The 17818-nt window shown below is 38.9% G+C and overlaps 1 protein-coding gene across 4 annotated transcripts in view; it reads right to left on the bottom strand.

Annotated features, from left to right (window-relative positions):
- Nucleotides 1–487: 487 nt before the first annotated feature.
- Nucleotides 488–17818, bottom strand: part of PIK3C3 (phosphatidylinositol 3-kinase catalytic subunit type 3) — a 135670-nt gene continuing 118339 nt past the window's right edge. For 2 of the 4 annotated variants that reach the window (XM_077816629.1, XM_077816630.1), the window contains 2 exons: nucleotides 7376–7501; nucleotides 488–1559 (listed from right to left, as the gene is read on the bottom strand). In XM_077816629.1, the coding sequence (XP_077672755.1) occupies nucleotides 1545–1559; nucleotides 7376–7501 (141 nt within the window). In that variant the 3' untranslated portion in view covers nucleotides 488–1544. Of the gene's footprint in view, nucleotides 1560–7375; nucleotides 7502–17818 lie in introns of those variants that run through there. The other 2 variants (XR_013346106.1, XR_013346105.1) reach the window with 2 other exon arrangements.

Genomic DNA, 17818 nt, shown 5'->3' with positions numbered 1-17818 from the left:
GTGGCACCTTAGAGTAACAAATTTATTTGAGCATAAGCTTTCGTGAGCTACAGCTCACTTCATCAACTTTCTTCTATCAAAGCCCCTTGTCTGGGTGTAAGCCAGCAGAAATCAGCCTAAAGCCAGATTAGCTGTGTTTGATATTCATGAGATTCAAACCAGTTGATTTTTTTTCATTTTTGTAAGTGGAAGTCCAGCTGGCTTTCCTCTCTACTCCTATCTTCTTTGTTAAAACATGTTTATGAAAAAAAAAAAAAAATACATGCCCTTTGAAAATGTTCATATGCATATAAAAAGCTAATTATACTTGATCATTCAAACAGATTCAGCATAAATCCTTATGTGTGACATGATCATTTTCTTGTAGCCTTATTTTTACAGCATTTCTGTATAGGTATTAAGCCAGGAGCGCCAAACACAATCCTTTAGGATGCCAAGTCGGTGCAGGAAAGGACAAATTCAAAAGCTTAAATGAGACATCTCAAAACTGCATCAAGGAAGAATTTATTAGAGTCAAGGAAAATATTACATGTGGTCACTGTACATTGATGTTCATAGTTAAAGTGAGACTTTGCTATGAACTTATACTAAACCTATCACGGTGCCTTCTGGCTAGTCTTTAGGTTGACAGATTCAGGCTAGCTCTCTAAAAATAGCAGTGTGGACAGCGTTTCAGAACTGTGGCTTGGGGTTTGAAGCCTACCCCTTTCTCCCTAGGCTGTGGAGCCTGAGCTCCAGCTGAAGTCGCAACTTCAAAGAGCTGTCTACACAGCTATTTTTAGAGTACTAGCACAAGTCAGCACTAGCATGAGTCCATCGAGCTGGGCTGGCAGGCTCGCTGCCATGGGCTACATACTGATTATTTCTAATTCTGTGCCTGTATTTGGCTAACTTATCAGCCATTAAAAATATCGTTTTGTAAAGTAAAGAAGAATGATTGTCCTTTCCATATGAGAACTTCTTTCCAAATTGGGAAACGGTTAGATGAATCCCATTAAAAACTTTAATTCCAGGTGAAAACTGTTGTGTGTGTTTGTTTGGGGGTGGGGTGTTCAATTATCCTGTTTCTTAGGCTAATGAGAAATCACAATATATACCGTTATAGGCTGCACACTGCATGTATCAATGTCCAAGTTAAGTGCAGCAATGGACTTCAGTTTCTAGGTCCCAAAATATAGTAACCAAGACACAAAAATAAATTCACCAGCAAGTGCTGGATCTCTCTTCTGCAGCCTCTTCCAATCATCCATGACATTGGAGGAAGTTGCCTATTTTACCTACATGGCTTAAGTATCTTACAAGTAATATATGCAGGAACATCTAGGCCCAAAGTGGGAAATAAATACATGTTTTCTAAATAATTGTCATTTTTAACCTTATAATAGTGGTAACTCAGAGACCCCTGTCTTCCAGGCACTCTGTGCTATCAAATGAGCAGTTCTCGCCTTCAGGTGCTGTCTTGAAAAGTCCATAGATGGCTCAAGAAAGTCTCCTTGTTGAGCACTAGATGATATTTCCATTTCCAGCAAAAGCCGTTGATGGGTTTATTTTCTCCAATACTAGAAAAGAAGACAAACACAGTAGGACATTTATTCAGCTTTGATATTCGCAGAAAATCAGTTAAGTGTAATTGTACTCTGGGCTGTAGATTTCACAACTCCATAAAATGCTTAAAGGCAGGTGAACCTCATGACCCTTAGCAGAACAAATATCTATGAAACACACTCTGTTTATGTTAGTTTTTCCACTTGACAAATTGTGTGTGCTGGATGAAAACTTTCTCCCCGGCATCTGAGGCATTTCATTGGGTTTACAGGGTTTGCTTTTCCAAATTGGAGAACAAAATTGGAACTTGGCAGCAAATGAGAAAGGGGCACCATCTACCACAGATTTGAGATGCAACATGGGATGCTGCCAAGGCTGCTAACTAAGCCCACAGTGCTTGAGAAACCCAAAAGCAAGTCACCCAAATATGATTTAAATGCAGCTTATTCCCACTCATCCCAAATTAAAACCCTGTGACTAAGTCTTTGAACTGTTTTGCTACAAAAAATTGTAAAGCTGTACTGAAGAGTTGCAAACATGAAAATGCTGAACAGTGCTTAACATAACAATCCTGAAATGCAACTGACTGAGTTTGTAATTTATAAGGAAAAAAAAAGAATTAAATAATATGGTAACTTCCTCAACTGGAAATGATCAAATCTCATTTCTACTATTTTCAATCTCTATAGACATGGGGACTGCTGCTAAAATGAAAATAACCATCTCAAGAGACAAGGATATTTAGTCCTTTATAAATGTGAATTGAAATTAATATGTGCATCCTCTTCTCTTGAACAGTTACTACACAAATATATTACACTTTCTTGAGGCAAACTGTATTTAAGGGACATTCAACAAGAGAAGATTGAGATATTGAAAATGGAGATATTAAAAAAAATTATACAGGATCTCAGGTGTTCAAATAGATTAGAAAAAAAACATAGGCATGTTTTCAAACAAAGAGTCTCCATAACATAACTTCTTTGGATCATGTCTCTTTAAAATGTTGTCATTTATATCAATATATATCACTGCTTCTCAGTAACACAACAGATGCCAAAATAATCAGTTCTCTCCATACAACATGAGCTTTACACACACACACGCACACACACAAAGTGGTGTGCAAGAGCACTGAAATACAATTGTTACTACAATAACCAACCTTATTAAAAGCTCTTATATTAACAGGTGAAACAAACAGCACAGACTGCATACTAGTATTTGCAAGTCCATTTTGGAGGTGGGAAGAAAAATAAATCGACAGATGGATAAACAAGCATAAACAAACAACGAACTGAAGGGCATTTCAAACAAAAAATTGCATGGCTTTATGCCAATATCTGCTGTTTAAACAAGTGCCTAATTTTAGACAGTATTTTCAGTTGCTATTTAGAACAATACTATTTGCAATTCATCAAAACAATATTATGACATAAGCACAAACTGAAAACTTCAATTTGGCCATTGTGCAAGATCACTGGTTTATTGTCAATTTAATTGAGTATTAATTGTTCCTTTGTCTACTATTTTACAGTGGTAAGTCCTATAATTTTTGTACAGCAACTTCTCCAAAAAGAAAGCTAGACAAAGAGAAAGTTAAACTGATTAACAAGCATTAAACATTACCAGAGGATGTTGTGAAGGACAAGACTATAACGGGGTTCAAACAAGAACTAGCTAAATTCATGAAGGATGGTTCCATCAATGGCATTAGCCAGGATGGGCAGGGATGATGTCCATAGCCTCTGTTTGCCAGAAGCTAGGAATGGGCGACAGGGAATGGATCACTTGATGATTACCTGTTCTGTTCATTCCCTCCGGGGCACCTGACATTGGCCACTGTCGGAAGACAGGATACTGGGCTAAACAGACCTTTGGTTTGACCCAATATGGCCATTCTTATGTTCTAAGAATGTTCTAATTCCAATTGTAATAACACACAGCTTAGAGGTGAGGTTCTTACATTATTTCCCTTGAATAATTTTTGCAATCACAATTTTTTTTTTTTTTTTAAATTGTCTCACACTGGGGTTCTCACACCCCAGTCCACCAATGCCTCACTGCTCCTTCAGTCCCCTCTGCCCTCTCATGGCTTTGGACCTTTTTGCATACGAGACCCCAAGCCTGGAAGAACGTCTTAATTAGCATACTCTAACCCCTCTCTTTTCTACAAAAATATTGCTAAAAATCCATCTGTTCCATGGAAGATTCCCGCTTCCATGACCACACACTCCAGGTTTGTTAATGAGATGCATCCTCACTTGTTTTAGACTGTTTTCTACTCACTCATGCCCTTTCGGTTTACGTGCATGTTTTTCAGAGGCACTGGGCACACACAATTCCCAATCAATGAGAACTAGGTGCTCAGCATCTCAGACAATAGGCAACCTGTGGCAGGAATTTTGTCCTACATTTAGAACTCCTTATGTATTACAAAGCACTAAAACCCAGTATACTCCAGTGCCTATTCAGCACTAAGTCTGTTTACATGCACAGGCTAACAGAGGGTGACCAGATGTCCCGATTGTATAGGGACAGTCCCGATTTTTGGGTCTTTTTTCTTATATAGGCTCCTATTATCCCCCACCCCCTTCCCGATTTTTCACATTTGCTATCTGGTCACCCTAGGCTAATATCACTTACCTTGGGAAAATCTAGATACTGAATCTAGGGGAAATATGGAGCTCAGAATTAGAGATGAGTCTGGTAACACTACCGATTAAGGGTGCCTGATACTTTCCATTGTAAAACTTTGTTTTCAGTTCAGTTTCACAGATTCCAAGGCTAGAAGGGACTATTGTGTTTTGCTTATAATTTTGACAAAACTAACTGTTTGGGCAGAAAAATGTAGCCAAAACAGTTCAGCCATTTCCAAGAACTAAGTTAGGGAAAATTACATTGTTACACACATGTTAAAAATTCTGACCAGTTTTTCTTTGGAGCTCTAGTGTGCCCTACACAATGGAAAAGGGACTTGAAATTTGGCAGAGGTGGCCTTTGTGTCAGGAATGTGCCTTTTGCCATTCTTGTGAAAATCTGCTCAAATTTGGGCAAGTTATAATCCTTACACCCACAGAATCAGTTCCACTATATGCTGCAATATATAGGCATAGTAACAAGGTGAAGGACAAAGCAGCAGTCTATATACTTCTCATCCTATTAGAAACCATTAGTTTCCTGAATCAGGGGCTCTTACAGGTAGAGCCCTCAATCAAGATGAAAACTGGGTGTGTGCTGCTAAACCTTAGGCCCTGTTGAACACAATTTAAGCCAGCTTTTAAATGCTTTATCATCAAACACGTCTGCAATTTAAAAACAGTGGGTAAATTACGAAAATAGTTATGAATGAACAAGTTAATTTTTTTTTTTTTAAAAGGATGACCAAGATCAAATCTGCAAACTCTGATTTATTAGTGCTGCTTGGAAAATGCATTAGCAGCTAGCTGGGAAATTCTGACAGCCATCTAAGACAAATGAACTTCTATTGCAGACATGTCTACAAAAGGGCTAGCATAATACTTTAAAAAAAAAAAAGAAATCTGTTTACACCTATGTGGGTCCATTCAGAATCAAAATCAGTGTTGTAGTCACACCAACTCCCCCACCCAAAAAAAGTGTACAATTCTTTAACTTAAGGTGATAGCTTCTTAATACTTGTACTCTAAGCCCTTGTCTACACTGGGGGGGGATCGATCTAAGTTACGCAACTTCAGCTATGTGAATAACGTAGCTGAAGTCGACATACTTAGACCTACTCACCACGGTGCCTTCACTATGGTGAGTTGACTGCTGCCGCTCCCGTCGACTCTGCCTGCGCCTCTCGCAGCGGTGGAGTACAGGAGTCGACGGGAGAGCACTCGGGGATCAATTTATTGAGTCTAGACTAGACGCGATAAATAGACCCCCCTCCCCCGCCACTGGATCGATCGCTGCCCGCCGATCTGACAGGTAGTGTAGACATACCCTTAGGGCTCTGAGCTCAGTTCTTACAAGGAATCAATCATTGCCTGACATCTAGTAATTATAGTAACCTAGAGTGACCAAGTACAAATATGAAAGATTTCTCTTTTTCTCTGCATTTTCCTTCTGTTCACATATAAAAACAGTCATAATTTAAAAACACATATATTAAGTTAAGCTTATATTGTTTAATCTGTACGACAGGAGTAGTCAATAGGCGGACCATGGGCCAAATCTGGATCGCCAGACGCTTTTGAACGGACCCTGAAATCTTTTTATTTACTTATTATCATTATTATTATTTTCTCAAGTCTGGACCTTGACTATACTTTGACCAAGAAATTTGGACCTTGACAAAAAATAACTGACTACCTCTGCTATAGCGTAACACGCTACTTGAAAATAAAAGATACGAGTCTGCATCAAAAAGAGAATTAAGTGGAACATCTTTTGCCCAAAGTATAGCCATAGAAACAGTCCTCCGCACATGAAAATTACAGTTTGTATTTGATTTTGATCATTCTTTTGGAAAATAAATTTTTCTAAAAATATTTGGAAGCCTGACTGGATTTTTTGAGATCAACATTTCTTGATTCTTCTCTGAATTGCAAGTTTCCTCATAAGACTAATAGTTAAGGCCAACAGGCAGATTTAAACAAATCCCTGATAAATGTGAGCTAGACAAGTCAGAAAAACATTATGATCTCAAAGATGAACTAAAATGCTTTTGATTTTATTGCACAATGGTATTAGTCATTTTATCACACCCACAACGGACTACAGTCACATTAGCACATACACTTTATGTGGCTAAAATTTCATTCTTCACATATGGAAGCGTGCATTCTGCTATTAAAAATGATAGCAGGAAAGGAGAATATTGCCCCATGGAGGCTTCAGAGGTTTGTAAAGATAATTAGTTGGAATACACTGTTTAGAAGCCAGCAATAAAAGCCACCATCAACAAAAGTCAGTAGCTGTGGGGGAACCAAAGCAAGAGTAGGAAAATGAGAACTTTAGTCTTACTTGCTAAAATTTCTCTTCTTGGCGCTATCATCCTCAGGAGTGGCAGGTCCTCCTCTTGCAGGATTCAGAGACAGCACAGAGCTCTGTCCAACAGGTAGACTTGACCCTTAAGGACCCACCCATGCAGAGCCTGCCAAAACAGACTACTTGCAGGACTGAACAGCACTCTCCAAATCAAGAGTTTAGCTGCTCACTTGCTCCTGCAAAGGGAAGACTTTTTTGGGGGCATGTCTTTAAGAAGGCTGTCCCCAGCTGAACACAGTGTTCTACTGCTTCTGAAGTCTGCCGGGGAAGACATACCTAGACAAGGGGCTGCTGGTCACAAGAGAAATGTAACCACACAGTATATTTAACAGAGGAATAACTGACAGAAGATTGCTCTTATTGAACTTTTTTTTTTTATTGATTTAATTTTTGTAATGTATAAATAATACAAAGGACTATCTAGGTCATGTTTTGTGAACTGTGAATCTTAAAGCTGTTTAAGATTTCAAATCTTTACTACATAGGCAGAAAATTACAAATAAATACACTTCAAAGCTAAACTCTTGGGAAAACCTTAACTTGCTAAAATATGAGATGGCAGGCCCTTAAAAGTTTCCTCTCTCCTGGTCGAGCCATTGACCATACAAAATTGCAGAACCTTAAGGCAAAGCAGTATCTGTAATGTCATCCATCACTTGGGCAGCTGCTCTGAACTTAACATTTTTTAACCATTTCAAAACTCCTTAAAGCACAGGCTGGCAAAACGTTCATCTCTCTGTTCCCACAGTCAGTCACTCTCTCTACCCCTCTTTTCACCATGAGGCCACAGACAGCCCATCAGTCTGTAGTATCTTACCTGAGCAAACTTGTGTATTTGTTCTACTACAGCTGCAAAGAGAGCGTGGACACTTTCATCAATTAGACTCTGCATGTAATGTACAGCTTCTTCATCAGAGAGGTCCAAACGGAACTTGTCCTGCACCTGGTAGGAAGAAATTAGAAAGATCAGCCCTTTTATGCAGAAAGAAAACTCTGGCCCTGTAATTGTAGAATTCCATTTTTATTATATTTATATACAAACATCTTCCAAGCAGCACAGACAGCTGCCACTGGACTCAGCACAACTGGGGTTGCCAACTTTGGTTGGATGAATTCTCAGAGATTTCATCACATGACATTATCTTTGATTTAAGAATAATCTTTAATTCCTGGAGACTCCAGGACAATCCTGGAGGGTTGGCAACCCAAAGCACAACTGAGCTGCAAACAAGTATCTATGGGCAGAAGAATTCAATCCTATTGTTCTATATGCATTTCTTGGGGGGAAGGTGAAGAAAGGAAAACATCTGAAAGACCAGCTATATTTAAAATAGAAAGAAAATCCTATTACTGAATCACCTTCTGGGTGTGCTGTTCTGTCCCATCTAGTGGCACTGAGACCACTTAGAGACAGAGATAAAATGAGTCTGCTCTACAACCTTAGGTAACAGCCATTTGGCTTTTAGCTCATGCAGTAGAGGCTCAAGCACTAAGCTCCAGAGGTCCCTGGTTCAATCCTGCACGCTGACGGCCAGGGTTTGGTGGTGTTACAATAATCTAATTCCAAAGCAAAAATAATTTCTCCCAACAACTGAAATCAAATTTTAAAAAAAAAGTTTTGGAAATCTGATTTTGGTGAAATGGCCAATCTATTAACACAGAGTTTCAAAACAGGCAGCCTACTCAGTGCTCAGCTAGAGCAATGGGTGTCACTACAAGAACCTACTTAAACAGTGGCTATGAGTAAGCGTAGCATTCATTATGAGACACATCAAGTTTGATCTCTACACGTAGACGAGCAAAAGCTCTTTGTTTTATTGTGAAAATGCAGCTGAAATATTTTGGATGGTCCTAAGAGTTGCTGAAAGCCTGCAAAGTTCCTTTTGCCTAAAGTTAAATTTAGAATAAACTGTCTTTTTGAAACTGTAAAGCAATTAAGTAAAGAATATGGAATCAGTGTAAGAATGAGCACATTACTCCTATGAAAACTGATCTCCATATGGTAGATGAGAATTTGATTAACTCAGATTACATCCTTCATAGGTAAACAGTGGATTGGAGATACTGCTACTCTTACATGATTTGTTGTTTTGACAGCAGCATATTTTAAATATGGTGCCAAAACGGTTTGCACAGTACTTACAAATTGTACACAAACTAAATGCTGAGAGCATTATAATTAAGGACAAAGCAGCAAAGTGTCTAGCTTTTATTACTAGAGAAATTCTCCAGTTTCCACTTCGTTTTTCTTACCTCTACTCTGAATAAGCAAAAATCACCCCACCCTGAGATGAACACTGCAGACCCTGAGCATGCTCAGTGATAACCTAGGATTTCTAAATGGTGCCCTGGCAAAAAGCCAAGTGTGTGTGTGTGTGTGTGTGCGGACAGGCATAATCACAGCTCTGAGGTAAATGAAAACAATGAGCATGTGAAAGATTGGTAGCTATTGAGCATGTGCAGTAAGGGGTGAGAGAGAGGTCAGTTAACTGAGCACCTAGCTGATCAGAGCCCACTCATATCAGTCAGAACTTGTTTTAAAGGTCAGAGCTGTCAATCAGAACTCTGAAGTAATGGTTGATACTGGGCATGTGTGAGTGAGGTAACTGCTTCTAAAACAGAAAGATATATTCGGAGGGAGCTACAAATGTAGCTACAATGTAGCACAAAAGGCCAGCTGCCAGGAGGCAGTTTTGGAGTCTGAGTCAGCGAGAGAGAGAGAGAGAGAGAGAGAGAGAGAAACGATCGGAAGAAGACAAAAGCCAGGAAGATGAGCCAGAGAAAAAGCTGATGGAAAGAAGCCAGAAAAGCTGCTGCAGAGAGACAGAAAGAGAAAGAAGAAAATTGGAGCAGAGTAAAGTTGATTGACCAGAAACTGTGCAGCAATAGGTTTTTAAAGGAATACAAAAAGGATTTATAAAGTAAGCCTGTTATTCATTTAATTAGAGTATTAGTATAGTGTAGAATAGTATATAGGGTTAGCGTGTGTGTGTTTATAAGAATGCATACGATTCTGTTATTAATTGTAACATATCTACTTAAACTTTAAAGCAATTTAAGAACTGCTGTCAGCAATGTGTTACAAACTGGCCACTTGTAACAAATCGCTTTGCTTAGCATCATTTAAATTATATACTATTGTAGTTTGAATGCTCTTTAACTCACAATAAGGGATTGCGTCTCAGGGATTTTTGTGTTTCATTTAGGATTTTAGGTTAGACTGTATTATGGATTATTATTTACATCAATTCATAGATATTTTGTTTTGGAAAAGAATACTGCCTGTGTCAATTACTTTATCGGACGGATATATTCATGTCCTTTAATATTTCCTTAACAACCCTTGAAACTTATACCTCGGGAAGAACAGATGAAGTGGGCGATAGGCAGACTATTATAGCAGTGTCCCCAAATCCATTTTTCGAGGTAAAAATCTTTCTTTTCCCAACCTCACGCAAAAGCTTGAATTATGTACATTTCATAAAGGTGAAATCAATGACTTTTCATAAATGGAGACCATCTCGTTAAGAATTGTTCAGCAGTTGTCAAGATAGCAAAATTGCAGAAGTGTCTTCCAAGCACAGACATGTCTTCCCTATATTCAAGCCTTTGTTTTAATTCAGCTGGCAACAGCTTAGCTACACTAGCAAACAGTACCTTGCTTCTCAATAGCATTGGGTGGCCAAGGAACCTAAAGTGCTTTGGAGGCATTTATTAAGCCTCACAACAGCTGGGTTAAAATGACCATTTCACAGATGTGCAGAGTGAACAACTTCGAGGCCAACATCTTCAAAGGAAGTCCCTAAAGTTAGTCACCTAAATATCTGGCCTATTTTTCTCATGTGTTGACCACCTAGTAGCTTTCATCAGTAACTGTGAGTGCTCAGCATCTCAGAAAAATCAGGGCCCTTTTACAGCTGGCATAAAATTGCCTCAGGTGGCTTATCCAAGATCATGTGAGTCCGTACACCTGAGAATAAAACCAAGGAGTCTAATACGCTGTCTCTTCTAACCACTACCACTCTTAGCCCTACTGTTTAAAATTCCCAGTAGCAATTTCACAGGGTGACTAGTCTCTGCAACAATTTGACTAATGTATGCCTACAGGGTACATTTTGAAAGGGCTAAGGTTCAGTCTCTTATTTTGCTGGTACAAATTTACAGCTTCATTTTGTGGTCCTAAAGAATGTTGTGTAACAAATATGAGCACTTGCGCATCTAATTAATAGATATTAGGAGCAGAATGGATCATTGTACTCACTAGTCTTACCTCCTGCAAAACACAGGTCATAGAACCCAAGGAATTTCTGAACAAGCAAATCACTTTTTGAGCTATAAGTATATTTTTTAGAAAGGCACCGTCTTCACTTAAAGACTTCAGGAGACAGAGAAACCTCTTTGTCCCTAGGTAAGTTGTTTCAGTCATTAACTATCCTCATTATTTAAAGACTGTCTTATTTCTAGTCTGAATTTGTCCAGCTTCAGCTCTCAACCACTGGATCGCATCACACCTTTTTCTGCTAGATTAAAGAGCTGTCCATCATAAGAAATCTCTTTCCATACAGGTATTTATAGATTGTGATCAACTCATCTGTTAACCTACTCTTGGATAAGCTACATATATATTGAGTTTCTCAAGTCTCTCCCTATATGTTTGTTTGCATGACTCTGAATATTTTCTGTAGCTTTTTTCTGAATCCTTGCCTATTTATCAACATCCTTTTTAAAGACTGGACCATAAGAACTGGACACAGTAGAGAGATATTACTTCCCTACTCCTACTTTATATTTCTCTGCTTATACACTCATGATCATGTTTGCCCAATTAGCTACAGCATCATACTGGGAGCTCATGTTCAGTTGATTAGCCACCATTACCCTCAAAGTCCTTTTCAGAATCACTGCACTGCAAGACACTGTTTTGCAATTTGTAAGTGTGACCTTCATTCTTTGTTAGCAGATGTATGACCTTGCATTTGGCTTTATTAAAATGCATACTGTTCAAATAAGCACTCTGTACAAACCAATATGGTCATCTGTATAACTGATCTGAGCCCATCACTATTTACCACAATAAGTGTGTCTCCTCTGCAAGCTTTATGAGCAATGATTTTATATTTTCTTTCAAATCATTGATAACAATACTGAACAACAAAGACCCAACAATTATCTGTGGTAACCCACTAGACATACCCCATTTATAGTTACTTTTTTATCTCTAGCAGCTAACCAGTTTTTAATCCATTTAACATAGGCTACATTGATTTTGTATAGTATTACTTTTTTCAATCTGAATGCCAGGCAAGACTAAGTCAATGACTTACAAAAGTTTAAATATATCACATAAAAAGGGTTACCTTTATCAAACAAAATTCTAATCTCGTCAAAAATCAACATCAAGTTTGATAAGACCCATTTTACTTAAAATCATGTTGATTTGCATCCTTTAGGTCTTTATTGACTATCCCATATCAGTCTTTCCATGAATTTACCCAGGACTGATTTTGTGCTAACCAGTTATAATTACCCTGGTCGTCTTTTTAAATATTGGCACGTTGGCTGTTTTCCATCCTCTGGAACACTGAAGAAGTTCCAAAAAGTGTTAAAAATCAACATCAAAAGTTCAGAGAACTCTTTGGCCAGTTCCTTTAACATTCCTGAGAGCAAGTTACCAAGTCAAAAAATATTTACTAAATATTAATTTAATAGTTGCTGTTTAGTATTTCCCCTAGTGATGGAACAGAAAATATATCATCACTATAAGATATGAATACATCCTTTTCCCCTCCCCCTCCACCCAATTTCCTGAAGTGCGCTAGCAAATGAATTCTGGATAGAAAATGTGGGTGTCAACAGAGAGCAGAAAAAGCAATTGATCTCAGAAATATAAAAGAAAGAAAAAAGTAGGCTAACAAGTAAACCTATGAGTGGGAAAAAAAATGTTCAAATTGTTCAGAGAAAACAAGAAAAAAAAGCAAAAACCAGATGAGCAAAATGTATGGTTTTAGCTTAATGCTGCGTCTTTCCATCAGTGTCACCCCATTGATGAAGGGGCAGCAAGACCAAAAGCATCAGAGGAAAAAACAGTTTCACCTTCATCCCAGGCATATTTATACAATTGACAATCCATCATGCACATACTGATCACAATCAAGAGCTGAAAACAAAGATCACTCACTCATTGCTCGGCACCAGAATATCCTTACAGCAGTTGGTCATTTATATGTCTATTACTTGCCTAATGCAAACATTTTTTCTAAATAAGCCTCTTATTTTTTACATTATACAGTTTCAACTTTTACCAAGCCACTAGGATCCCTATTCAGAAAGATACTTTAAACAAGCAAGTAGTTCCCAATTGACTTCAATGAGACTAGTCATGCTTAAAGTTATACATGTGCTTAAGTACCTTCCTGAATCAGTGCAGAGGTATTGTGAGGACACTTCAGCAAACATGTTAACTACATTTATCTAAGAAAAAAATGAAACCCTTGCAATGCTAAACTGTGCTCTGTGCAATTCTTGTAATCAAGCACTTACTCCATCCACCTTTTAATCTGCTTGTAGAAGAATGTCCTCTTTGAGAGCCTTAAAGCTACTGATGTTAAAATGCTGTATCAGCCAAACGCTGGTAATGACGATTAAATATTTATTGCCTTTCTTGAGAGGAGACCGGCACGCATTTCTGTTCAAATATACCAATTCTAGATTAAAATTAGACTGCTATTAACAGTAGGATCAAATGTTGCTGAGCACTAGATCCTTGCATGACAGATTTTCAGTGCTGCAATAAAAAAAATGACTGCTACAACCTAGGTGAGAAGGAATATCATAAAATGACAAATTATTTCTTGAGATGCAGTAGTACCAGAAGCAAGATTAATGAACATTGACGTATGGCTCTTATAACAAAACTAATACAAAGGTGTTACTTCTAATATCTCAGTAGCAAAGTAACCCATAATTTCTCAAAGAACAGGTAGTACTGGAAAGAGATTTGGGAGTTTCAGATCAGATGATTTGGGAAATCATAAATACTTGAATTTGTGTGTTTCATATCTGAAACAGACTGGAAAAAGGCTAATGTAGTGCCCATCTTTAAAAAAGGGAAGAAGGAGGATCCGGGGAACTACAGGACAGTCAGCCTCACCTCAGTCCCTGGAAAAATCATGGAGCAGGTCCTCAAGGAATTAATTCTGAAGCACTTAGAGGAGAGGAAAGTGATCAGGAACAGTCAGCATGGATTCACCAAGGGCAAGTCATGCCTGACTAATCTAATTGCCTTCTATGACGAGATAACTGGCTCTGTGGATGAGGGGAAAGAAGTGGACATGTTGTTCCTTGACTTTAGCAAAGCTTTTGACACGGTCTCCCACAGTATTCTTGCCAGCAAGTTAAAGAAGTTATGGGCTGGATGAATGGACTATAAGGTGGATAGAAAGTTGGCTAGATTGTCGGGCTCAACGGGTAGTGATCAATGGCTCCATGTCTAGTTGGCAGACGGTATCAAGTGGAGTGCCCCAAGGGTCGGTCCTGGGGCAGGTTTTGTTCAATATCTTCATAAATGATCTGGAGGATGGTGTGGATTGCACCCTCAGCAAGTTTGCAGATGACACTGAAGTGAGAGGAGAGGTAGATACGCTGGAGGGTAGGGATAGGATACAGAGGGACCTAGACAAATTGGAGGATTGGGCCAAAAGAAATCTGATAAGGTTCAACAAGGACAAGTGCAGAGTCCTGCACTTAGGATGGAAGAATCCAATGCACCGCTACAGACTAGGGACCGAATGGCTCGGCAGCAGTTCTGCAGAAAAGGACCTGGGGTTACAGTGGACGAGAAGCTGGATAAGAGTCAACTGTGTGCCCTTGTTGCCAAGAAGGCCAATGGCATTTTGGGATGTATAAGTACGGGCATTGTCAGCAGATCAAGGGATGTGATCGTTCCTCTATTTGACACTGGTGAGGCCTCATCTGGAGTACTGTGTCCAGTTTTGGGCCCCACACTACAAGAAGGATGTGGAAAAATTGGAAAGCGTCCAGTGGAGGTCAACAAAAATGATTAGGGGACTGGAACACATGAGTTATGAGGAGAGGCTGAGGGAACTGGGATTGTTTAGTGTGCGGAAGAGAATAATGAGGGGGGATTTGATAGCTGCTTTCAACTACCTGAAAGGGGGTTCCAAAGAGGATGGCTCTAGACTGTTGGCAGATGACAGAACAAGGAGTAATGGTCTCAAGTTGCAGTGGGGGAGATTTAGATTGGATATTAGAAAAGCCTTTTTCACTAGGAAGGTGGTGAAACACTGGAATGCGTTACTTAGGGAGGTTGTGGAATCTCCTTCCTTAGAAGTTTTTAAGGTCAGGCTTGACAAAGCCCTGGCTGGGATGATTTAATTAGGGATCGGTCCTGCTTTGAGCAGGGGGTTGGACTAGATGACCTCCTGAGGTCCCTTCCAACCCTGATATTCTATGAATAGAGTGCCTACTGCAGAGACATTAAAAACAAAGACGTTAAGCTTGTGCAACTTATATACAACCTCATTTTTGGAATTTGAAGTACACCAACATTCCTCTAAATGCTTTTAAAGTTATTACTGGTTGGCTGTCACTCAGCAAGAGAAAGGAACATCCTCTGTTCAAAATGTACAGGATAAATCTGGTTGGATTTCTTTGCCTAGATTCCAGAGAGGTATGTTTAAAAATTCAGCTTTTCTATTGAATCAAATTAAACATAATTCCATATAAATATTGCCTATCGTGATTTATATGTTCTAGAATGAGAAGCTTGGACAAAGATTAAATGGTTGGATAAAAAATTGACTGACTGTCTTTTAAGGCTTCAAGTTATTGTATTATTGAGGTATCTACAGCCCAAGCCAAGGACCAGGATCCCATGGTGCCAGGCACTGTACAAATACAAAACAAAAAGGGCTTAAAGTCTTCCCACTATTTAATTGTATTGTACCTTCAGTACATTAATAATAAAATTATTTTTGGTAGCACCCAGTGTGTGCTAGGAATTTTCCAAATACAGAAGAGGCACAATTCTCGTCCCCAAAACAGACAACAATAGGGGGAAAGAGAACAACAGTTACGTTAATAAATACATATGATTATGACAAGAAAGCTAAACTTCAGTTACCCTCAAGCATGGCAACGGCAGTATGTTTCTTATAGTCTTCATAAGCAACTTGACTGTGAGGAGGAGACAGACCATGAGGATGAAGTAAGGAAGGCCCTTTTGTGAGCAAGGGATAGCATGGATGAAGACATGGAGACAAACAGAAGAAGCTGCTCACTATTTAAATTCAATGCATGAAGGAAATGAATAAAGGGCAAAACAATATCATATCTTTGTTCTGTTTATTGCAGGCCCACCTGAACTGTGAGCTCAGCTGGCTACCAAAGAAAGTAAAAGGAAAATTGCAATATAATCCTAAAGCCACTTTGCTATGTGATCTCAACAGAGAGCAGACAAAACTGGGTTAGACTCGATCAGTAAATGGTTGGGAAACATCCAAGAAACAAAAATGCCACAGGAGTTGGAATTGGAGATTTAGTAGGTGATACTCCCCTTAAAATCTTCTCTGAGCCAGTGACCCAGCACAGGGCTATGAAGCATTGCAATGCTGGACAAAGATTTGTTTTAACTGATATGTGCCAAAGCTCTTCGATATTCCATTACTGCTGCACCAAACAGGTTCCACAGCAATTGGAGAGACTGCAGATAAAGCGTCAAACAAAGCCTCTTTCTGCTTTGTCCGACAGAGAAAGCTTTCATACAATATTTGTTTTAACATGGTCTAAGCCACACTTAGTTGGAAATTCTGGGTCAACTATAGAAATGATGTCTGAGTTATTGCAATTGGGAATATTTTACCTGCAGTTCAAATGATTTGAATGTGGATGGAAGTAAACAGAGTATTGTATAACTTAATTTCAAGTGTGTTTTACAAAAGAAGTGAGAAGACATTTCACACGTCCTGCTGGTTCCATAGTCATGTAACAGTTTATTTCTTGATTCATTATGCTTATACATACTAAGCCATTAAAGTATGTTATTTTGCTAGGATTCCTTTTTCTTAGTAAGCTTAAAAATATATAGCTAATTATCAGCGAAAATCATTTACAATGCTATTGTTAAAGAAAAAAGTCTTATCTATTACCAATTTGAGGGTCGACATTGAACTTATTCTGGTTTGACTGGACTCCCTTTTAAAGCAGGCAGCACTGATCCTTAAACCAGTCAGAGAAGTTGCACATGAGCGACACACATCTCTCTCTGTTCCCCAAAGAGCTAACCTCTGCAGCACTGCTAGCCTGAGCTGAGGTGTAGGCTAGAAATGTAATTATTTTCTCCGGATTCATTAAAAAAAAATCTCTAAGGCAGCATAGGACGGCTAGCCGTTTATTAACAAACAATATAAAAGGATTGACTGCACATAAATATTCGCCAAAAGCCTGAGATAAAAGATTGGCTTTGTAGCTTGCTCAGTAGGTTAACAAATCTGAGCTCTGGGGGACAAAGAAGGGAAAACTAGTTCCAAAGCCAAACAACCCTCATGCAGTATGATCTGTTACCAGCTCCTTCTTGCAGGCATTAAATGTTCTCCAGATGAGAAACTGCCATTGATCTCATTTGGGGCAGCATCACACAGGGAGGGAAGCACTTGCTCAGTAAAAAGGTTCCAAACTGTTGGTGGCTTTAACTTGCAAAGCCCTAACCTTGAATGTCATATAAAAGTTCACAAAGCCAGAGCTAGTGCAGGAGCACTGGTGCAACATGCTCTCAATGTACTGAATTTCAGCCGCTTGCGTGGCCGTGCAGATCAGTACCACTAGGACAGTGGGCTACCTCAAGTGTGTGTGTGTGTGTGTGTGTCTGAAAATAGTGTTAAAATGTAACATTTCAATTTTACCTTTTTTTTGGGGGGGGGGGGGAGGGGGGCTGGTCTGAATACCGTCCCACACGTACTGATCATAAAAGTTCTGCCACCTGGGACTCCTTTCTTCATCTTTGTGGAAAGTTAATTTGATGCAATCTAATACAAAATGACGTGTGCTAGTTTAAATGTGTAATTTGTTTTGCTCTATGAGAAATAGGAACAATCTAGGGAATACAGAGAAAATAACAAATCCAATGCATAGTTCTTGCCCACGCCATCAAAATTTTGGGCAAGAATTGAGTGTTTCCCATTGCCACAGATTTGACTTCCAGTGGTGTGCCATAGCCACTGTCTTCCCCGAATAAAGGATTAAT

The sequence above is a fragment of the Eretmochelys imbricata genome, chromosome 5 (assembly GCF_965152235.1).
Source record: "Eretmochelys imbricata isolate rEreImb1 chromosome 5, rEreImb1.hap1, whole genome shotgun sequence".
Classification (NCBI taxonomy): Eukaryota; Metazoa; Chordata; order Testudines; family Cheloniidae; genus Eretmochelys; species Eretmochelys imbricata.
Note: the sequence above shows the minus strand (reverse complement) of the source record. Positions and strands in the feature narration are given on the sequence as shown.